The following is a 24308-nucleotide window of genomic DNA, read 5'->3' as shown; positions in this document are numbered from 1 at the left end:
TTACAAGACTTCTTTCCCCAAACTGCATCCCAGGAACATATCCATTCCAACAAGCTCAGAGCTTGCCTGCCAGGGTCATTTGTCAAAGGGAACCATTCCCTGTGCCCACAGAGGGAGCTGTGACCTTGGGGATATAGGATGTCTTACAGAGGAGCTGGGGAGGAGCCTTGTCCCCAGCAAGTGCCTAGGATTGTGGTTCCAGCAAGCCTGCCATTGTGTTTTCCTGCCTGGGCAAGCACTCAGAAGGAAATGTTTAGTGCTGTGGAGGCAGCAAGTGCTGCCAGTTTGCTTTTCTGGCTTTGGCCTGGGGTTTGGGTGCAGAAGCTATTCTAGGAGCCAAATGAACCCTTGGGTTGAGTAAACCTACTGACATCTGCATCGGTCTCTCTCCTCCCAGTTTCTTTTTTCCAAATCTAACTCATCCTTTGAGACCAGATCAGATACCACTTCCTTCTAGAAGCCACGCTCTGTGGCCTTCTGTTTGAGCTCCCACTGGACTCCCACATCCGCGGTACTTATCACTCCCTGCTTGGTGTGATCGTAACTTATATACCTCTTGCACAGTAAGCTCTTGAGAGCAGGTTCTCTGGCCCATTCATTGCTTTACCTCTCATTGCACCAAGCTCAGTCCCAAGGTGGCACTCAATAAATGGTGAATGAAGGGGAACAGAAGCCAGTAGTCTTGAAATTGGAATGTCAGTTTTCCAATCCCTCTGTCAATCCTTTCTCCTTTCCCTTTTCAGTCTAAATCTGGATTCTAGCTAAGGCAAGTACTATTGGAAGAACGATGGAGCTTATTTGTTTTTTTCCTTTAAGTGATAAAAGACTAAGGCTCCCTGAGAAATGCACTGCTTTCCAAGATAAGTAAAGAGAGCTGAACTCAGAGTGCCTTCAGGAAATGCTAGAGTCAGCAAATTGTGTTGCGATGACCCCTTCAACTCCGCAACAGAGTTATCGGAGATCTCTGGCTAGCAGGACATCCGACAAAGTAAACGTCGAGCCTTTTTCAGGACCCTGACTGATGCTGGTGTTTGCACAGCCCCAACCTGGTCTCTCTCTCTGTCTAGTTGCTGGGGGACTATGACAAAGTCAAGGCCGTGTCTGAGGGCTCGGACTGTCAGTGCAAGTGTGTCGTGCGACCCCTGGGCCGAGATGCCTGCCAGCGGGTCAACGAGGGGACGTCCAGGAAGGAAGACTTCTACACAGTGGAGACCATCACCTCCGGCTCATCCTGCAAGTGTGCCTGCGTCGCGCCTCCCTCCGCCCTCAATCCCTGTGAGGGAGACTTCAGGCTCCAGAAGCTGCGGGAGGCAGACAGCCGGGACTTGAAGGTAGGACCTGGTGGAGGGTGATGCCTGCGAGAGAGGGTGGCTTCGGGACCCATGAGTCTGACAAAGCTTTTGCTGGGGATCAAGGCCTTGGAGTAAGGGGGTCCTGATTTAGCCTTTAAAGGAGGTCAGGCTCCAGGCTGGAGAGTGTTGCGTGTGGATCTGGAGCTGATGACCTGACAGGCTGGTCATTTGCAACTCCAGCGTCTGAGGGTGATGCCTAGAGCAAAGTATGCCTCCCTCTCTTGTGGAGCCAAGGAGGCCGGGCCTGGGAGCAGCTGCCAGACCCAGCTGGCCAAAAGAACTCAGCGTTCTCCGGGAAAGTTACTGCCATAATTTACTGTCAGCACAGCAGGCACCCCAGAGACACACAGAGAGCAGTGAGCCTTTAGTCCTCAGTGCAAGGGCTGGGTGACCCAGGAAAGAGGAGGCCTGGGGCCTGCTCTAGGTCCAATCAGCAAACTGCAATCCTATAGAGACACAGGCCTAGAGAACAAGGGTACGGATACCAAGGGGACAGAGGGAGGTGGGAGGACTCGGGAGACTGGGATTGGCACATATATACTGTTGATACTGTATATAAAATATATAACTAACGAGAATATACTATATAGCACAGGGAACTCTGCTTAATTCTCTGTGGTGACCTGAAGGGCTTCCCTAGTGACTTAGATGGTAAAGAATCTGTCTGTAGTGCAGGAGACCCAAGTTCAGTCCCTGGGTCGGGAAGATCCCCTGGAGGAGGGCATGGCAACCCACTGCAGTATTCTTGCCTGGAGAATTCCATGGACAGAGGAGCCTGGCGGGCTACAGTCTATGGGGTCGCAAACAGTCAGACACAACTGAACGAATGGGTGACCTGAATGGAAAGTAAACCCAAAAGGGAGAAGATATATGAATATCTGACATGACTTAGCAACTGAACAACAGCAGTAATATGTACATGAATGGCTGATTCATTTTGCTGTACAGTGGAAACTAACACAACAGTGTAAAGCAACTGTACTCACAATTGGAATCCTGTAATCCTGGACCACAGGGTGGGGAAACTCAGGCCCTATTTGGGGCAGCTGCATAGGTCAGCTGAGGGCTTCATCTGATGCCCACCTTCCCCTCTTCATCTGTAGCATGGGCTCATGGGATAAGCTTGATTTAGAGTCAGACTTGGGTTCAAATCATTGCTAGTGCTTGCTGCATGGTGATATGCAAGTTATTCAACTGGCCTGACCTCAGTCCCCTTGAATTAAAAAGTGGGAAGAATAACATCTACCTTTGAGGGTTTTGAGAATAGATGAGATGACAACTGTTGAGTACTTGGCACAATGCCTGACATATAGTTGGGGCTTTATAGACACATTCCAATAATGAATGACCGTGTAAAGTGCTACTGCTGTGCCAGAAGCTGCGCCCACTTGCTAACTGGTCGTCACTGATATTCCTTTAAGCAGAGTTGGGTTTCATCCCACTCCAGTACTCTTGCCTGGAAAACCCCATGGATGGAGGAACCTGGTTGGCTGTAGTCCGTGGGGTCGCTAAGGGTCGGACACGACTGAGCGACTTCACTTTCACTTTTCACTTTCACACATTGGAGAAGGAAATGGCAACCCACTCCAGTGTTCTTGCCTGGAGAATCCCAGGGACGGGGAGCCTGGTGGGCTGCCGTCTATGGGGTTGCACAGAGTTGGACATGACTGAAGCAACTTAGCAGCAGCAGCAGTAGCAGGGTTTACGAGTAAAATGAGTGTCCCAGAATTCAGCCTTGTCACTCAGAGCTGCAACTCTGCTGTGAAAAAATTTCTGAACCAAAGGCACAATCACTCAGTTATAGGATTGGACTCTTCGGGGGTTCTGAAACAACGGCAGGCAAAATTTTAGGAATCAGAGAATCATCACAGTACATACTAACTGGCTGCCCTTCCATGGCTCTCACCCAGGCTTCAGCTATCATCCTCTTATGGAGAGGAAGGAGATCTTTGAAACATGAGCATTTCACACACAGAGTTCCTCTCTAATAGAAAGGCTGTGGAGCACAAGTATGTCCAGCAAACTCTTCCAGGGATAGTCCTTGGCAGGGAAGCTCACTTTAAGCATCTCTCAGCAGCTTCCTGTGCCTAAACTTTGCATGACCTGGATGTCACCAGCACCTCAGCCACCTTTCTCCCACTGGCTCTGTACCGGCAGGAAGGACAGTGTTGAAAAAATTGAGACAGCTGGGTACCCCATGACAACTTGTCACCTCAAAGGTGGACCACTGGGTGTCTTTTACCTCCCAGGGGCAGTTTTGCTTCTAGTGCTAAGGTAAAGCTTGCTGGTGTCTTCCAGGGACTTCAGCAGACAATGCATGGAAGTATCTCAGAAGCATATCCTCAAGGCACGGATGTTAATAAGCCACTTTGTTGAGTGTTTATATATCACTTGTTATTGGCCAAGGTATCATGGGGAATCAGGGATGAAGATGACATAGCACTGCTTTCAAGGAGCTCACAGTCTAGTAGGAAAGACAGACATGCATCCAACCAATAGACTCAATAAAGGAAGTATAAACAGTTTGGTGAAGCTATTCAGACCTCAGTTGACTTGTAGGAGTCTCCTATCTTCTTAACCATGTACTCCAGTAGACAGAATACACCTACGCCATTGGATCTGCCTGTCCACCCACACAAGTGCCGGTTTCTGAGGGCCGCCTCTCAATTCCTAGTGGTGTCCCTGTGCAGCCGCCAGCACGGAAACGCCTCCCTCTCGGTCTGCCTGCAGCAGCCTTGGACTGACGCCTGCCCTTGTTCCGTAGCTCTCCGCCATTGTAGACATGCTGGAAGGTGCTTTCTATGGCTTGGATCTCCTGAAGCTGCATTCAGTCACCACCAAACTGGTGGGGCGAGTGGACAGACTGGAGGAGGTAAGGGAGATTCTGGATTTCTATCTCTTTCTCTTGATCAAACCTCAACGGGTATCAAAGTCAACCATAGCCTTTTTTCAGAAAGCATGTACCCTGGTTATATTTAACTCTTTATTCTTTGGAAAGAAAAAAAATATACATAAAACACTCATCCAAAATCATGCCAAATTGCTGGTGATAAAAAGAAATAGTGAAATATAAATGTAAATACCTTCTTTTTTCCATATATAAGAACCACTAAACAATGTATGGAGAAGGCAATGGCAACCCACTCCAGTACTCTTGCCTGGACAATCCAATGGACGGAGGAGCCTGGTAGGCTGCAGTCCATGGGGTCACGAAGAGTCGGACACGGCTGAGTGACTTCACTTTCATTTTTCAGTTTCACGCATTGGAGCAGGAAATGGCAACCCACGCCAGTGTTCTTGCCTGGAAAGTCCCAGGGACAGGGGAGCCTGGTGGGCTGCCTCCTATGGGGTCGCACAGGGTCGGACATGACTGAAGTGACTTAGCAGCAGCAGCAGCAAACAATGTTTATCTACTTTCTCCTTGACTTCAAGGGAACTCAGAGCTGAATAAAATGTATAAAGTACAATAAGCATCTTCATATTTTAAGGTGGAGTCATCTCTCTTCTGGGTATATGGTTATTAATTTCCTTTTTAAAGAAACTATTCTGGTGCATGTCTCTGTGTGTGTCAGAGAGGAGGGAGAGTAATCCATTTCAAATCCATTTTAGAAAAAAAAAGACATAAAGTGTTTACTAATAAATAGTACCCCTTATTGGAAACCATTCAGGCTGCTCACCCCCAAGAAAAGTAGACTAGTAATGTAATGTCCATAGACAGAGATGCATTTCTATGACGCATTTGTATGACGCATTTTTATGCATTGTATGAGTTCTAGAGAGATGCACAGCTGGAGCTATGGTTTTCACAGCTAATGGGAGATTGAAGTCTGTAATGTTGACATTGATTTGTTCTTGTAATGCTTCAACATGTAAATAAGCAATCATGTAATTATCAGAAAAGGAATGATCATCGTTCAGCCTGATTGATGAGAAGTTTATTGACTGACATCCAGTTCTTAAATGAATTCTTGAAGCAGTGGCTCAAAGAGCCGCTACTTCAAGTAGAAAACTATTTAATTTTTAGAATGTTAATGTAAGGTAAATTTAATAATGAGATGACTGTAAATATGTTATTATTCCTCATGAAAAAATGGGCTTTTGGGAGTCTCTCATGGAGAGGCATGACTTTACTAGTGTGTGAGATCAGTACAATTGTGCGGTAGTTTGAGCATTTTTTGGCATTGCCTTTCTTTGGGATTGGAATGAAGACTGACCTTTTCCAGTCCTGTGGCCACTGCTGAGTTTTACAAATTTGCTGACATATTGAGTGCAGCACTTTCACAGCATCATCTTTCAAGATTTGAAATAGCTCAACTGGAATTCTATCACCTCCACTAGCTTTGTTCGTAGTGATGCTTTCTAAGGCCCAATTGACTTCACATTCCAGGATGTCTGGCTCCAGGTGAGTGATCACGTTATCGTGATTATCTTGGTCGTGAAGATCTATTTTGTACAGTTCTTCTGTGTATTCTTGCCACCTCTTCTTAATATCTTCTGCTTCTGTTAGGTCCATACCATTTCTGTCCTTTATCGAGCCCATCTTTGCATGAAATGTTCCCTTGGAATCTCTAATTTTCTTGAAGAGATCTCTTGTTTTTCCTATTCTGTTGTTTTCCTCTATTTCTTTGCATTGATCGCTGAGGAAGGCTTTCTTATCTCTCCTTGCTATTCTTTGGAACTCTGCATTCAGATGCTTATATCTTTCCTTTTCCCCTTTGCTTTTCGCTTCTCTTCTTTTCACAGCTCTTTGTAAGGCCTCCTCAGACAGCCATTTTGCTTTTTTGCATTTCTTTTCCATGGGGATGGTCTTGGTCCCTGTCTCCTGTGCAATGTCACGAACCTCCGTCCAGAGTTCATCAGGCACTCTATCTATCAGATCTATTCGCTTAAATCTACTTCTCACTTCCACTGTATAATCATAAGGGATTTGATTTAGGTCATATCTGCATGGTCTCGTGGTTTTCCCCACTTTCTTCAATTTAAGTCTGAATTTGGCAATAAGGAGTTCATGATCTGAGCCACAGTCAGCTCCTGGTCTTGTTTTTGCTGACTGCATACAGTTTCTCCATCTTTGGCTGCAAAGAATATAATCAATCTGATTTCGGTGTTGACCATCTGGTGATGTCCATGTGTAGAGTCTTCTCTTGTGTTGTTGGAAGAGGGTGTTTGCTATGACCAGTGCGTTCTCTTGACAAAACTCTATTAGCCTTTGCCCTGCTTCATTCTGTGCTCCAAGGTCAAATTTGCCTGTTACTCCAGGTGTTTCTTGACTTCCTACTTTTGCATTTCAGTCCCCTATAATGAAAAGGACATCTTTTTGGGGTATTAGTTCTAAAAGGTCTTTCAGGTCTTCATAGAACCTTTCAACTTCGGCTTCTTCAGCATTACTGGTTGGGACATAGGCCTGGATTACTGTAATATTGAATGGTTTGCCTTGGAAACGAACAGAAATCATTCTGTCGTTTTTAAGATTGCATCCAAGTACTTCATTTCGGACTCTTTTGTTGACCATAATGGCTACTCCATTTCTTCTAAGGGACTCCTGCCCACAGTAGTAAATATAATGGTCATCTGAGTTAAATTCACCCATTCCAATCCATTTTAGTTCATTGATTCCTAGAATGTCTATGTTCACTCTTGCCATCTCCTTTTTGACCACTTCCAATTTGCCTTGATTCATGGACCTAACACTCCAGGTTCCTATGCAATATTGCTCTTTACAGCATTGGACCTTGCTTCTATCACCAGTCACATCCACAACTGGGTATTGATTTTGCTTTGGCTCCATCCCTTCATTCCTTCTAGAGTTATTTCTCCACTGATCTCCAGTAGCATACTGGGCACCTACCGACCTGGGGAACTCCCAGATGTTCAAGCAGGTTTTAGAAAAGGCAAAGGCACCAGAGATCAAATTGCCAACATCCGCTGGATCATGGAGAAAGCAAGAGAGTTCCAGAAAAACATCTATTTCTACTTCATTGACTATGCCAAAGCCTTTGACTGTGTGGATCACAATAAACTGTGGAAAATTCTAAAAGAGATTGGAATCCCAGACCACCTGACCTGCCTCTTGAGAAACCTGTATGCAGGTCAGGAAGCAACAGTCAGAACTGTACATGGAACAACAGACTGGTTCCAAATAGAAAAAGGAGTACGTCAAGGCTGTATATTGTCACTTGCTTATCTAACTTATATGCAGAGTACATCATGAGGAACGCTGGGCTGGAAGAAGCACAAGCTGGAATCAAGATTGCTGGGAGAAATATCAATAACCTCAGATATGCAGATGACACCACCCTTATGGCAGAAAGTGAAGAGGAACTCAAAAGCCTCTTGATGAAAGTGAACGAGAAAAGGTTGGCTTGAAGCTCAACATTCAGAAAACAAAGATCATGGCATCTGGTCCCATCACTTCATGGGAAATAGATGGAAAAACAGTGGAAACAGTGTCAGACTTTATTTTTTGGGGCTCCAAAATCATTGTGGATGCTGATTGCAGCCATGAAATTAAAAGACGCTTACTCCTTGGAAGGAAAGTTCTGACCAACCTAGATAGTATATTAAAAAGCAGAGACATTACTTTGCCAAACAAGGTCCATCTAGTCAAGGCTATGGTTTTTCCCGTGGTCATGTATGGATGTGAGAGTTGGACTGTGAAGAAAGCTGATCACCGAAGAATTGATGCTTTTGAACTGTGGTGTTGGAGAAGACTCTTGAGAGTCCCTTGGACAGCAAGGAGATCCAACCAGTCCATTCTAAAGGAGATCACTCCTGGGTGTTCATTGGAAGGACTGATGCTAAAGCTGAAACTGCAATACTTTGGCCACCTCATGCGACGAGTTGACTCACTGGAAAAGACTCTGATGCTGGGAAGGATTGGGGGCGGGTGGAGAAGGGGACGACAAAGAATGAGATGGCAAGATGGCATCACCGACTCTGTGGACGTGAGTTTGAGTAAACTCCGGGAGTTGGTGATGGCCAGGGAGGCCTGGCGTGCTGTGATTCATGGGGTCGCAAAGAGTTGGACACGACTGAGCGACTGAACTGAACTTATCTGAACATGGAGACGCTTGGAGAAGGCAATGGCAACTCACTCCAGTACTCTTGCCTGGAAAATCTCATGGACAGAGGAGCCTATTGGGCTACAATCCATGGGGTGGCTAAGAGTCGGACACGACTGAATGACTTCACTTTCACTTTTCACTTTCATGGACTGGAGAAGGAAATGGCAACCCACTCCAGTGTTCTTGCCTGGAGACTCCCAGGGACAGGGGAACCTGCTGGGCTGCCGTCTATGGAGCCATACAGAGTCGGACACGACTGAGGCGAATTAGCAGCAGCAGCAGCATGGAGAAGCTGAGGTTCCCTGAAGGGTGATTAGTTGGGATAGCAGATGTAAGTGAGAAGGTGTAAGTAAGGCCCTTCAGGGGGACAAAAAGAGCCGCTGGACCAGGAGTCAGGACAGTGAATTACTCTTTGTTTGCCACTCCCACACAGCCTTATTTCAGTTTTTCCATCTGTGAAGTGGGAAAGGTCCGCTGCCTACTTTGTGTGTTTGCTGAGGGGATAAAAGTTGAACTACTCATTTCATAAATACTTTGAAATGGTTAAAAATTAAACAAAGTACTCAGGTTATGACCAGTGAGAGAGTGGGGGCAAATATCCCTCTGTTGCTTTGCCAGGAGAACTGGGACAAGGATGATGAAACGTTATGGTTTCAAGGATTGATTTCAGCACACTCCTTACACTCCTAAAAATGTTCGCAGAAAGAGAACACAAGGAGAACTGGGACAAGGATGATGAAACGTTATGGTTTCAAGGATTGATTTCAGCACACTCCTTACACTCCTAAAAATGTTCGCAGAAAGAGAACACCACATACAGATGGCCAACAAACACATGAAAAGATGCTTAAGATCACTGATTATTAGAGAAATGAAAATCAAGACTACAATGAGGTATCACCGCATATCCGTTAGAATGACCATCATTAAAAAAATCTACAAACAATAAATGCTGGAGAGAATGTGGAGAAAAGGGAACCCTCCTGTACTGTTGATGGGAGTGTAAATTGATACAGCCACTGTGGAGAACAATACGGAGATTCCTTAAAAACCTAGGAATAACACTACCATATGACCCAGCAAGCCCACTGCTGGGCATGTACCCTGAGAAAACCATAATTCAAAAAGATACATGTATCCCAATGTTCATTTCTATTGAACATTTACAATAGTCAAGACATGGAAGCAACTTCAATGTCCATTGACAGATGAACGGACAAAGAAATTGTGGTACATTTATACAAGGGAATATTTCTCAGCCATAAAAATAAACAAATTTGAGTCAGTTGTAATGAGGTGGATGAAAATAGAACCTAATACAGAGTGAAATAAATCAGAAAGAGAAAAACAAATATTCCATATTAATGCATATATATGGAATATAGAAAAAAGGTACAGATGAACCTATTTGCAAGGCAGGGATAGAGACACAGATGTAAAGGACAGACTTGTGAACATGTGAAGGAGAAGGTGGAACACATCGAGAGTTGTAGCATTGATAAAGAGACACTACCACGTGTAAGAAGAGTCCGAAATGCAGAGCTTGGATGCAATCTAAAAAATGACAAAATGATCTCTGTTTGTTTCCAAGGTAAACCATTCAGTGTCACAGTAATCCAAGTCATTGCCCCAAACAGTAATTCTGAAGAAGCTGATTTGAATGGTTCTATGAAGACCAGCAAGACCTTTTAGAACTAACACCCAAAAGATGTCCTTTTCATTATAGGGGACTGGAATGCAAAAGAAGGAAGTCAAGAAACACCTGGAGTAACAGGCAAATTTGGCCTTGGAGCACAGAATGAAGCAGGGCAAAGGCTAATAGAGTTTTGTCAAGAGAACGCACTGGTCATAGCAAACACCCTCTTCCAACAACACAAAAGAAGACTCCACACATGGACATCACCAGGTGGTCAACACCGAAATCAGATTGATTATATTCTTTGCAGCCAAAGATGGAGAAGCTCTATACAGTTAGCAAAAACAAGACCAGGAGCTGACTGTGGCTCAGATCATGAACTCCTTATTGCCAAATTCAGACTTAAATTGAAGAAAGTAGGGAAAACCACTAGACCATTCAAGTGTGACCTAAATCAAATCCCTTATGATTATACAGTGGAAGTGAGAAATAGATTTAAGGGACTAGATCTGACAGATAGAGTGCCTGATGAAATATGGACAGAGGTTCATGACATTGTACAGGAGACAGGGACCAAGACCATCCCCATGGAAAAGAAATGCAAAAAAGCAAAATGGCTGTCTGAGGAGGCCAGCTGTGAAAAGAAGAGAATCGAAAAGCAAAGGGGAAAAGGAAAGATATTCCCATTTGAATGCAGAATTCCAAAGAATAGCAAGGAGAGATAAGAAAGCCTTCCTCAGCGATAAAGCAAAGAAATAGAGGAAAACAACAGAATGGGAAAGACTCGAGATCTCTTCAAGAAAATTAGAGATACCAAGGGAACATTTCATGCAATGATGGGCTCAATAAAGGACAGAAATGGTATGGACCTAACAGAAGCAGAAGATATTAAGAAGAGATGGCAAGAATACACAGAAGAACTCTACAAAAAAGATCTTCATGACCCAGATAATCACGATCATGTGGTCACTCACCTAGAGCCAGACATCCTGGAATGTGAAGTCAAGTGGGCCTTAGGAAGCGTCACTATGAACAAAGCTAGTGGAGGTGATGGAATTCCAGTTGAGCTATCTCAAACCCTCAAACATGATGATGTGAAAGTGCTGCACTCACTATGTCAGCAAATTTGGAAAACTCAGCAGGGGCCACAGGACTGGAAAATGTCAGTTTTCATTCCAGTCTCAAAGAATGGCAATGACAAAGGATGCTCAAATTACCGCACAATTGCACTCATCTCACACGCTAGTAAAGTCATGCTCAAAATTCTCCAAGCCAGGCTTCATCAATACGTGAACCATGAACGTCCAGATGTTCAAGCTGATTTTAGAAAAGACAGGAACCAGAGATCAAATTGCCAACATCTGCTGGATCATCGCAAAAGCAAGAGAATTCCAGAAAAACATCTATTTCTGTTTTATTGACTATGCCAAAGCCTTTGACTGTATGGATCACAATAAACTGGAAAATTCTGAAAGCGATGGGAATACCAGACCACCTGACCTGCCTCTTGAGAAACCTGTATGCAGGTCAGGAAGCAACTGTTAGAACTGGACATGGAACAACAGACTGGTTCCAAATAGGAAAAGGAGTACGTCAAGGCTGTATATTGTCACCCTGCTTATTTAACTTATATGCAGAGTACATCATGAGAAACGCTGGGCTGGAAGAAGCAAGCTGGAATCAAGATTGCTGGGAGAAATATCAATAACCTCAGATATGCATATGACACCACCCTTATGGCAGAAAGTGAAGAACTAAAGAGTCTCTTGATGAAAGTGAAAGAGGAGAATGAAAGAGCTGGCTTAAAGCTCAACATTCAGAAAACTAAGATCATGGCATCTGGTCCTGTCACTTCATGGCAAATAGATTGGGAAACAGTGGCTAACTTTATTTTTGAGGGCTCCTAAATCACTGCAAATGGCGATTGCAGCCATGAAATTAAAAGATGCTTGCTCCTTGGAAGGAAACCTAGACAGCATATTAAAAAGCAGAGACATTACTTTGTCAACAAAGGTCCATCAAGGCTATGTTTTTTCCAGTAGTCATGTATAGATGTGAGTTGGAGTATAAAGAAAGCTGAGTGCAGAAGAATTGATGCTTTTGAACTGTGGTGTTGGAGAAGACTCTTGAGAGTCCTTTGGAGTGTAAGGAGATCCAACCTAAAGGATTCCATCCTAAAGGAGATCAGTCCTGGGTGTTCATTGGAAGGACCATTGTTGAAGCTGAAGCTCCAATAGTTTGGCCACCTGATGCGAAGAGCTGACTCATTTGAAAAGACCCTGATGCTAGGAAAGATTGAGGGCAGGAGGAGAAGGGGACGACAGAGGATGAGATCGTTGGATGGCATCACCGACTCAATGGACATGTGTTTGGGTGGACTCCGGGAGTTGGTGATGGACAGGGAGGCCTGGTGTGCTGCAGTTCATGGGGTCGCAAAGAGTCGTACACGACTGAGTGACTGAACTGAACTGATGTATAAAACAGATAACTGATGGGACGCTGCTGTATAACACAGGGAGCTTCGCCCAGTACTCTGTGATGACCTAGAGGAGTAGGGTGGGCATAGGGGTGGGAGGGAGGCACAAGAGCGAAGGTATGCATGTATGCTTACGGCTGCTTCATGTTGCTGTATAGCAGAAACCAGCACAACATTGTAAAGCGATTATCCTCCAATTAAAAAATTTTAAAAAAGAGAACACCAGAGCCTTCTCAACTACCCGTAACCTTAACTCTCTCAGTGCTGGATTGAAGTGCTGTCTGAACATGGCTGTTTGCTCTGGGAGGGTTGGTAGGTCCATAGTCACTTCAGTTGTGAGGTCTAATGAGTGGGGTCAGGGTCCTGGAGCCCAAACTTGGAGGCAGGCCAAGGTAGCCAATAGGATCTTGCCAGTCTACTCGTATCACCCACTCCTCCTGGAGGGGCTCCCTACGAAAATCAGGCTACTTGGTGTCTTGAGTCTTTCCTTTCCTGATAGTAATAGCTAGACTGATGGGATTAGGAATGGTCACACCATCCTACTCCCAATGGACTTCATGCAGGCTTGGGAGTCTTTCTCCTTTTTAGAACCACCTTCTGATTCTTTCAAATGGGTGCAAAAGGAATTAGACCAGGGTCCAATTGGACCTTCGAAATTGAAAAGTACCTCTCTTTCTCTTGGCCCCTCAGTTCAGTTCAGTTCAGTTCAGTTGCTCAATCGTGTCCGACTCTTTGCGACCCCATGAATCACAGCACGCCAGGCCTCCCTGGCCATCACCAACTCCCGGAGTTCACTCAAACTCATGTCCATCGAGTCGGTGATGCCATCCAGCCATCTCATTCTCTGTCGTCCCTGTCTCCTCCCACCCCCAATCCTTCCCAGCATCAGAGTCTTTTCCAGTGAGTCAACTCATCGCATGAGGTGGCCAAAGTATTGCAGTTTCAGCTTTAGCATCAGTCCTTCCAGTGAACACCCAGGATCGATCTCCCTTAGAATGGACTGGTTGGATCTCCTTGCAGTACAAGGGACTCTCAAGAGTCTTCTCCAGCACCACAGTTCAAAAGCAGCTTTCTTCACAGTCCAACTCTCACATCCATACATGACCATGGGAAAAACCATAGCCTTGACTAGACAGACCTTGGTTGGCAAAGTAATGTCTCTGCTTTTTAATATGCTATCTAGGTTGGTCATAACTTTCCTTCCAAGGAGTGTCTTTTAATTTCCTGGCTGCAGTCAGCATCTGCAGTGATTTTGGAGCCCCCAAAAATAAAGTCTGACACTGTTTCCACTGTTTTTCCATCTATTTCCCATGAAGTGATGGGACCAGATGCCATGATCTTTGTTTTCTGAATGTTCAGCTTCAAGCCAAACTTTTCACTCTCCTCTTTCAAGACCTTCATTAAGAGGCTTTTGAGTTCCTCTTCACTTTCTGCCGTAAGGGTGGTGTCATCTGCATATCTGATGTTATTGATATTTCTCCCGGCAATCTTGACTCCAGCTTGTGCTTCTTCCAGCCCAGCATTCGTCATGATGTACTCTGCATATAAATTAAATAAGCAGGGTGACAATATACAGCCTTGACGTACTCCTTTTCCTATTTGGAACCAGTCTGTTGTTCCATGTCCAGTTCTAACTGTTGCTTCCAGAACCATCCAAATGTGCAGGAGTAGCAGTGACAGCCTCTTCTGCTTTTACCTGACCTTGGCAGCCACATGCTTTTCATTCTCTTTGGAGAACACAGCCTGGGAAGGATAGTTCTGGGGGTAGAACACAGTGTTCATGAGGCCAAGGTCAGGCACTCAGCCTCTGAGAAGGCCAGTGGGCTGAGCTTTGTTGAAGGGCTATAATCTGTTTCCAGCCTTGTCTAGCAGCTGAGTCCTCTCTGCTGGCAAAGGATGGGGCTGTGGGTGAATTTGGTGCAATGCCGCTACGCAGCAGTATCTATCTTCTGAACAGTCACACAATCACTGGGTTTTTGCCAAAACTAACTATAGTTACATTGATGAGAGCTATCTCTTTTTCAGAACTATGGAATGTTTAGTGGCAAGAACTGGAACCTTTATAATCATCATCATCATCATCCCTTATATTTGTATAGCATTAGTGGTTTTACTCCAGGGTTCTGGCCTGGAGAATCCCAGGGACGGGGGAGCCTGTTGGGGTGCCGTCTATGGGGTCGCACAGAGTCGGACACGAAGGAAGCGACTTAGCAGCAGCAGTGGTTTTATTTAATGTCTTCCCTGGGGGCTCAGTGGTAAAGGATCTGCCTGCAATGCAGGAACTGCAGGAGACATGGGTTCAGTCCCTGGGTCAGGAAAATCCCCTGGAGGAGGGCATGGCAACCCACTCCAGTATTCTTGCCTGGAGAATCCCATGGACAGCGGAGCCTAGTGGGCCATGGGGTCACGAGGAGTTGGACATGACTGAAGCGACTTAGCAGCAGCAGCAGTTTTAAAGCATCCCATTTACATTTAGATTCTTTGTTCCTATGAGCTGGACAAGCATGAGACCAAAGGAAATTAAATGGCTTTCCTGCAGACACAGTGCTGGGAAAGAATAGGCTGGAGCTCAGGTCTTCTGGTTCCTTGTCCAGGCTCTTTCTAATAAACCTTATAAGCTTGTTCAAATCATTGCTAGTTGCCCTGGGAGAGTCAATTTTTCCTAACCAGAACTTATAGCAATAGTCCTTCCAAGGGAATTTCTAGGCAGAACTATGGCCATAACCCATAAATCCTGTTAAATAGGATTAAAGTTGAGTTAGGGAAGGTCTCATCCAGTGAAAGTTTCCCCAACAGGCAGCCCAAGATGACGAGGTGCTTTGGTGTGACAGTGAATAATGATGGGCCTGGGCCTCGGGCCCACAGACCAGAGTCTCTTGCCTTTGGGTCTGGCCACTCATCTCCTGGCTCCTGCTGGCCAACTCTGTCTGCAGTCTGCGTACATTGAAACGGCAGAATGTTGGGTAAATGGAAAAAACACTCCTTCTCCAGCCTGACTCTGCAGGAGGAATGGAATTGAACCTCTGCTCTTGGTCTTTGGATATTCTTAAATCCCAAGGAGAGTTCTTTGGAGGTCAGACCAGATGAAAGGGGTCAAATGGAGGGGCATTTTGCCCAGAGTAAGATCAGAACTTGGCAGAAGAAGCAGGCACATACACGTGTGTACATCTACCTCGGCTCTGTAGGAGGATTTAAGAATGGAAACTCCATTTGCAGATGAAAGAGGAAGGAAGGAGAGAGAAATGGAATCTGAACTGTTGAGAATCTCACCTCTTGGTAAAGTGAGCTCTGAGAGCTCTGCTTGGTGGCGTGATTTAGGTTGAGCTTGTGTTTTAAATGGTGAAAAATAGCACGTGCATAGGAAAGTGCATAAACAATGAATGTACAGCCCAGCAAATCATTATAAAGCAAATACCCATGCAGCCACCACCCAGCTCAAGAAAGAAAGCAATGCTAACACCCAAAACTTGCCTGGAGAATCCCATGGACGGAAGAGCCTGGTAGGCTATAGTCCATGGGGTCGCTAAGAGTTGGACACAACTGAGCGACTTCACTTTCACTTTTCACCTTCATACATTGGAGAAGGAAATGGCAACCCACTCCAGGATTCTTGCCTGGAGAATCCCAGGGACAGGGGAGCCTGTTGGGCTGCTGTCTATGGGGCCGTACAGAGTCGGACATGACTGACGCGACTTAGCAGCTTAGCAGCAACACCCCAAAAGCTCCCCACATGCCCTCTTCCCACTTACTGGTTTGGTGCAAATGTAATTACATTTTTGGGCCCTGAATTTCAAATCATTTTAACTAGGCTCAAACACAGCTTTATTAATAAAAAATAGGAACCATTACAATCAACACATTTTTGCCAATGAGAAATGTTTGATTATTCCTGTAGCATAAAAATCCATGCTTTGGGATTCAACGAACTCTTGGAAAGCATTTTCTGCATCCTGCTGGCTGTGGAAACATTTTCCTTCCAAAAAGTTGTCAAGATGCTTGAAAAGGTAGTAGTGGGTTGGCAAGAGGTCAGGTGAACATGGTGGATATGGCAAAACTTGGTAGCCCAATTCATTCAACTTATGAAGTGTTGGTTGTGCAATGTGTGGTGGGCATTGTCGTGGAGAAGAATTGGGCCCTTTCTGCTGACTGATGCAGGCTGCAGACGTTGCAGTTTTTGTTGCATCTCATTGATCTGCTGAGCGTACTTCTCAGATGGAATGGTTTCACCAGGATTCAGAAAATTGTAGTGGATCAGACTGGCAGCAGACACCCAAACAGTGACCATGACCTTTTTTGGTGCAAGTTTGGCTTTGAGAAGGGCTTTGGAGCTTCTCAGTCCAACCACTGAGCTGGTTATCATATACAATCCACTTTCCATCACACATCACAATCCAATTGAGAAATAGTTTGTTGTTGTTGCATAGCATAAGAAAAGAGAGCACTTCAAAATGACGATTTTTAAAAATTTCCGGACAGCTCATGAGGCACCCACTTACTGAGCTTTTTCACCTTTGCAGTTTGTTTCAAATGCCAAACTACTGTAGAATGGCTGACTTTGAGTTCTTTGCCAACTTCTCATGTAGTTGTAAGAGGATTAGGTTCAATGATGGCTCTGAGTTGTCACTGTCAACTTCTTATGTCCAGCCACTGTGCTTCTCAGCTTCAAGGCTCTCAACTCTTGCAAAACTTCTTGCACGGTACACCACCACACTGTGTGTTCATTAGCAGTTCCTGGACTAGATGCGTGGTTAGTGTTGCAAGATGGCTTGCCACTTTGCAACCCATTTTTGAACTCAAATAAAAAAATTGCTCAAATTTGCTTTCTGTCCAATTTCATTTCCATAGTCTAAGGTAAATATAAAATAGCAAGTAATGTCAACCAGAAAAACATAAAGCAAGAAATGCACATTAAAATGAGGTATAACATGACCATATTTATTTAGAATATATTCCAATATCAAATGGCAAATTTCAACAGTGCAAAACCTCAGTTCTTTTTACCCCAGCCTAATACATCTGATCCCTGAAAGGAACCTCTATCCTTAACTTTGTTAATCATCTTTTTCACTTTTCTTTACAGTTTCATCACCTAAAGATACATCCCTAAATACAATAGTTTTGTTTGTTTTTTAACTTTAAATAGAATCCTACAGAAGTATGTGTGTATGTGTGTTGGGTTTCTTTCATTCAACTTAAAGTTTTTATGTCAATTCTATGGCTTGTAGTTCATTCATTTTCATTCCTGTGTAGTATTCTGGTGTGAGATTATACCACAATTTGCTGATCTTGCCTACTGGTGGTGAATATGGGTGTTATTTTGTAATTCATAGCAGCCCCAGGAGCACCCCTCTAAAAACCCATCCCATACATGCATACATTTCTTAATGATATGTCAGTCAGAATGAAACGACTGGGCTGTCACGCTTATCACCAATTTTAAGGGATACGATTGGCCTTCCGCATCCATATGTTTTGCATCAGTAGATGCAACCCACTGTGGCCAAAATATTGGAGCTTCAGCTTCAGCATCAGTCCTTCCAATGAATAAAATGGTGTAGTATTTGCATAAAACCCACAGACATCTTACCATAGGCTTTAGCTCATCTCTTGATTTCTCACAATACCTAATACAATCTAATGTTATGTCAATATGTGGCAAATTCAATGTTTGTTTTTTGGAGCTTTCTGGAATTTTGGCGGGAATATTTATGATCCACGTGATGCAAAGAGCTGATGGAAAAGATCCTGGGATGCTGGGAAAGATTGAGGGCCGGAGGAAAAGGGGGTGACAGGATGAGATGGTTGGATGGCATCACAAACTCAATTGACAAGAGTTTGAACAAACTCCAGGAGATAGTGAAGGACAGAGAAGCCTGGTGTGCTTCAGTCCATGGGGTCAAGAAGAGTCTGACACAACTGAGCAACTGAACAACAACACCATTTTCTATACAGGACTTGAATGGATTCTCTTATCTGTTCTCGGGGGTCCTAGAACTAATTTCCTACAGATACCAAGGGACAACTTTATTGCCACACTGTTCTCCCAAGTGGCACCTCTAGCAGGGTGTGCATACTCCATACACATTCTTACTGAAACTTGGTATTGACAGACTTTCTAATTTTTATAAATTTGGAGCACGTATCTTAGTATAACCATGTCATTGTGTTTCAAAAACTTACACCTCAAAACATCTTTTCTATTCACGTAGTAGAGGCCTGAAACCGCGTGGACATTCCTGTAGAACTGGTCCAGGTAAAAGGAACATCTAAGGTGGTCAGTGGTCCAAGAACCTTCAGTGTGGTAGATCCAGACTGACCCTTTTTTGAAAATGGCTGGGCTAGGGAAGGGGATGCAGGAAGTAGCAGTTATGTATTGGAGTTGAGGTGGGTGTAGGCACAAATATGGGCTTCCCAGGTGGCACTAGTGGTAAAGAACTCGCCTGCCAATGCATAAGATGTAAGAGATGTGGCTTTGATCCCTGGGTGGGAAGATCCCCTGGAGAAGGGAATGGCAGCACACTCCAGTATTCTTGCCTGGAGAATCCCATGGAGAGAGGAACCTGGCGGGCTACAGTCCACGGGGTCGCAAAGAGTCGGACATGGCTGAGCGACTAAGCAGAGCACAGGCGCAGAGTATAAGTGCCAAGAGAGATAGGAATTAGAAGTCTAGAAGGAAAATCTGTAGCTTCCAAAGGCAAAGGCAGCACCTATTCATTGCATGACCCTTTTCGTTCAGTGGCACAGATTCAGCTCAGAAGACTTTTGCTCTGAGTGCTCTCAGAGATACAAAGACTTGTAGGCTGCCCAGGCCCAAAAATGCCTTCTGATGGCAGCAGGACAAGAGGCGGGGGTACAGCTGTAGTACCACATACTGATTCCAGGAGTAATTTATTCTCGAAGTAAAGAAAAAGACAAACAGAAGGACAGGTCATTAAAATAATTTATTCTAGCTTCAAGGCTTTAGTTGAATTAAGTCATGCCCATAAAAACTCCAAAACTTTGTGAAGAAATGCCCCACCCCCACTTAGTGGCCAGACACCTGTCGACATTTATAATTACTTGGATGTGACTGTTTACACATGTGCTCTTGCATGTGTGTGGGTGCCTAGCCTAGGGTCTTAAAATAGATGCAAGCCTACAAGTTTTCCAAAGTGTGATTTCTGTTGCCCAAGTGTATGTATGTGGCTCTTTCCCTCGCACCTGCCTGCTGGAGTTTGCAAACCCCATCCATGAAAACAGATGGCACTGTGGAACCTTGTGTGTCATCTGAAGGCTTTTCTCCTGATAATGTTGCATCCAAGTGAGATTGAAAGTCTACAATGGATTTACCAGACCCAGAACTGGCCCTCTCCCCAGAATGTGTTGGCATAAGCATTGCTGAGGGCTTCCCCCCCAGACAAAAGGATTTGGTGGCCTTTGTGTTTCTGGTCTGGAAGGCAAAATCAAAAGATCGTTCCTGACACTGGGGGATATATCTCTTTACCAACTAATGGGGAAATGTAACTTTTGTCTGTGCAGACCAGGCCATGAGTTAGGGGAGCTGTCTCTCTCCAAGCCTCTCCTTTCTGCCCTCCCTCCACTCACATCGAGACACCGGGTGCACTCTCTTCTGATCTTTCACAGACGGGTTTGCTGTAAATCATTTCACTCTCCTTCTCACTCCAGTGTGGCCTTGGAAAGGAGTGTCACTCACCCTGCCTGACCAGAGTGTCCTCATCTGTGAAATGGGAGAGGGTTGGAGAGAAGATTTCTAAGATATATTTCAGTTCCAATGTTAATTCACATCTTAGTAAGGGCTTAGGTCAATATATTACCTCTCCTGGGGTTGTATACGCTTCAAATCTAATTTGTCACTGTGGCATGAAAGGTTTTCTTCTTGGCTAAAGGGGTTTACAGTATGAGTATCCATCCTACATCTACTGACCTAGGAATAGCTTGGAGCTGCCACGATGTCAGGGAGTGCATGGCTGTGCTTGTCATCAGAGGCCTAGAACTTCTTGCTCTTTATGTGTTTGACTATCTTCCAGGCTCTGAACTTCTTGAGGACAGCCTGGGTCTAAGTTATTTTTGTTTGTGGATTTTAGCCCCACATAGGGTGTGGACCAAATGCTCAGCAGCTGTTTGGTTGCGGGAGCAATGGAACCCGTCAGCCGGCCACCCCCTGCAGCATGGGCCTGCCTACCGTCTCCACCAGCTGTGGTCGGGGATTGTGTGGCGCCCCGGCTGTCCCGTCAGCTGGAGCACCGGCTGCTTCTAGCTGCGCTGCCCCTGCAGCTCTCCTCCAGGGGCTGCAGACAGCTGTCTTCAGGGGTGGCTGTCCCAGGCAACCTGGTCTAGTCATGTGCTGGAGGCCTCTGAGGAGGTGGGGCAGGGTGAGTTGACGAGAGCTCCGAGCCCTGCCACCAGGTCCAGTGACCCACCCTCCACTGTCTCACTTCCCTCCCACACGGACCCTGCTCCCTTCACCCTCAAGCTTGCCATGTGCATCTGAACCCTGTGTCTCAGGTGGGGGCTGGACGTGCCTGCTACGCAAGTTGGGGCCATGCTTTGGCCCAGCTGCACCTTGCTTAGTCTCCTTCCCCAGGAGTCCTTCACGCCACACCAGCCTTGAGTCTTCACCTTCCTCCCTGTCCCAGCCACAGGACACTTTAGCTCCCTTCCCTGTTTCTACCTGCACATCTGCTACCAAGATCCCGAGAGTCCATCCTACCCCACCTTCGGCTCCACGTGTCAACCCTGTTTTGTGCCTGGCATTGAGCTACATGTCCCTCTTCATTCATTCTCCAAACCAAGCCTGGAGGCAGGTATCATTATTCTGACCTCCTCAAACTGGGGCCTGGAGAGGTCCCATCCCTTGCCTTATGTGGTTACATAGTGACTGTGGTGTGGGTTTCATACCTTGTCTCCAGAGCCTGCACTTTGCCCACCATACCTCATCCCTGCTTCTGGTCGGGAGAGCAAGACCAGAGACCTGATGGAGGCTTGGCTGTGGCTGTCTTTCCCTCGGGTCCCAATTGGCGGAAGCTGCCCCGTGCTCTCACCCAGGCGTGCACACACTAGTCCCACAGCTGGACAAAGTCAGGATGCGTCTGCACCCACTGAACAGCCCTTCCATCCACGTCCATTGCACCAGCGTACACATCTGGTTGTGTTGGCCCTCCAGGGCTCCTTAAAGCTGACCTCTGACCAACTGTGCTGCCCAGGCAGGGCTGACTGCCAGGGGTACCCCCAATTCCAGGGAAACCTATACGTAGTTCCCCTTTTCCCGGCGGACCTGCCCAGTTTGCACACTTCCTTCTCTCGGCCACCTGTGCATCTGGCTGTGGTCAGAGCAGGACACCTGTCCCATCTGGCAAGGTGGGATTGCTCTTAGAAGGCGCCCTCGATGCCCTACTGCCTGCCCCCAGCACATGGCACTTCTTCTGGAATACCTCTCAGTTCTTTGGCCCAAGTCCCATGACACAGCTCCCTGAACTTTAGTCATCCTGTCTGGCTGTGTCCTGCCTTCTGTGCCAGCCTTCTCTCTACCTACTCTTCTTCCCTCTTCCTCTCCCTCCTCACAGCACCAGGACCCTTGGCAGGGATGATGGGATGTGTTTACCCCGCACGACGGGCACGCTTCCTGCTCCCTCTCCCACGTTGCCAGTGCTATGCACCACAAGCCAAGTTGCACACACCATAAATGTCATAGTCACAGCTGTCCCAGAGCGGAAGAGCCAGAGGCATGAGGTCATGGGGTTCAGCCTTCTCCCAGGGCAGGATGGAGAGTGTCCTGGGTAGGCAGCATCCCTGGTGCCTCCTGAGACGTACCCCGCAAAAGACCCTTGATATGAAGAAGGCAGAACCCCAGGGAGCAGTGGGGAGCCCTGCAAGGCCAGCATCCCCGGGGGAGAGGTGCCTGAGTTGGGGAGGGTGGCTAAGGAGGGGCATCTGCTGCTGCAGCCTTGGGGGACCCCAGCTGGCTTGGCCCAGCGGGCTGATGGGGTGAGGCTACCGCCAACCTGGTGTTTATTCAGGCGGCTTGTGGGCTTTGCTGTTCCCAGGAGGGAAATAAAAACTATTGCTTCTCTGGGGTCTCAGGGCCAGGTCTGTCTCAAACTCGCCTCTGGAAACCGAGAACAGTGGTGCCTCACTAAAACCAGAAAGTGGCTTGGGCATTTCTAAATCAGTGAGAACGGGGTCTTCCAGGGGCCTAGAAAACCCAAGGTCTAGATGGCAGGGGCTAATTCCATGGGATTTTTCCTTTACCTCACAGCGAATGTGACGGCCAGTGCTGACTCTGTCCAGGTGTTCAGGAATTGTGTGAGCTCTTGTTTTGCTAATACAGCTACTTAGGCCACACCACTGGGTCTGGGGTTCTGGGGCCATGCTGGGCAGCAGAGGTGGACAGGTTTCAGTCCCTTAGAGCTACGTCACTGACCTTCCCCATGAGTCAGAACCAGCATCTGTCACATCACCCCGACTTGCTTTCTTCATTGCACTTTTTACTAATTGATGCTTTCTTGTTGATTTCTTATTTTCTTACTCCCCCTCAGGGAAGGTGAGCTTCATCAGAGCAGGGTCCTTGCTCTGGCTTACTCTTAGTGCCAGGGCTGAACACATGAGTGCATTAATGAAGAAGTAATGTATCGAACCCTGAACCTTCTGGGGCTTCACTCCACATCACAGGACGTGAGAATTACAGGAGAAGACGCATAGGTGCTGCTCGTTGCAGGTGCCTATGAAAGTGAAAAAGTGAAAGTGAAGTCACTCAGTTGTGTCCGCAGAGTTGTATCCGACTCTTTGCGACCCCATGGACTGCAGCCCACCAGGCTCCCCCGTCCCTGGGATTCTCCAGGCATGAACACCGGAGTGGGTTGCCATTTCCTTCTCCATGGATGCTCAGAAATTCTTGAATCCCATGAAGGCACCAGGAACTTTTCCTGTCAGCCCCGGGAAGAACCTGGCTCCTGTAAAATAGCCTTTCTGACACGTTTGGGCCCCCTTGCCATCAGCTCTATCCCAAGTTCCCTATATTTAAGACAGTGCTTCTCAAACTTCAGTGTGTGTGCAGACTGCCTGGGGATCTTGTTAAAACACAGATTCTAATTCAGCAGGTCCGGGTCAAGTCAGAGCTTCTGCATTTCTTTCTTTCTTTCTGTTTTTAATCAAACTGCCTTTTATTTTTCAGGGACTCTTGCTCAGGTTAGTCTCCCCAAATCTTTATGCTTTACTCAAATGTATTTCAGTAAATGCACACACACACACACTTTAGATTATGTAAAGCTTCCCATCACTATCTACCTTTCACCCAAATCCTACAGTAAGAACAGAACTTGTGCATTTCTAACAAGCTCCTGAGTGATGGAGTGATGCCTATGTTGTTGGTCTCTTTGAGCAGCAGCTGTGGAACCCTAAACCAGGTCACAGGTGTGGAGCCCTCTGTTTTGTCACAGGACAGAAATCTCTGGAACTGACCAAGTCCCGTAGCAATTGTTGCCATGAGCCTCTGAATTTAAACCAGCCAGTTTTCTGGCCCCATAGTAGGTAAAACTCCCACCCTATTACCTACCCTATAGCATCTTAACCAATCACCTAATGCCAGCCTTCCAGTAGGAATTTTCTGTCTTGAGGCCATAAAAATTGGCTACCAGCCCAAGAAAGGGATTGGCTCTTTCTTGAGCCAACCTCTGTTCTAACAGCGTCTCCCACTCTAATGAACTTTATTCTCCCTTCATTCTGCTTCATGTCTGGAAATTCTTTTCCAACCTGTGCACAGACCATGACAGTAACATTCTATG

General features: G+C 46.1%; 1 protein-coding gene across 3 annotated transcripts in view; it reads left to right on the top strand.

Annotated features, from left to right (window-relative positions):
* The window catches only part of OLFML2B (olfactomedin like 2B), a 51000-nt gene that overhangs the window by 1906 nt on the left and 24786 nt on the right, over window positions 1-24308 (top strand). For all 3 annotated transcript variants that reach the window (XM_055402598.2, XM_055402597.2, XM_055402596.2), the window contains exons 2-3: window positions 1068-1331; window positions 4117-4224. In XM_055402598.2, coding sequence (XP_055258573.2) covers window positions 1068-1331; window positions 4117-4224 — 372 coding nt within the window. The remainder of the gene's footprint in view (window positions 1-1067; window positions 1332-4116; window positions 4225-24308) is intronic.

Source organism: Moschus berezovskii, chromosome 4, assembly GCF_049115385.1.
Source record: "Moschus berezovskii isolate FMDL1 chromosome 4, NW_MosBer_1.0, whole genome shotgun sequence".
NCBI classification, from domain to species: Eukaryota; Metazoa; Chordata; class Mammalia; order Artiodactyla; family Moschidae; genus Moschus; species Moschus berezovskii.
This window is presented reverse-complemented; position numbering and strand designations above follow the sequence as displayed.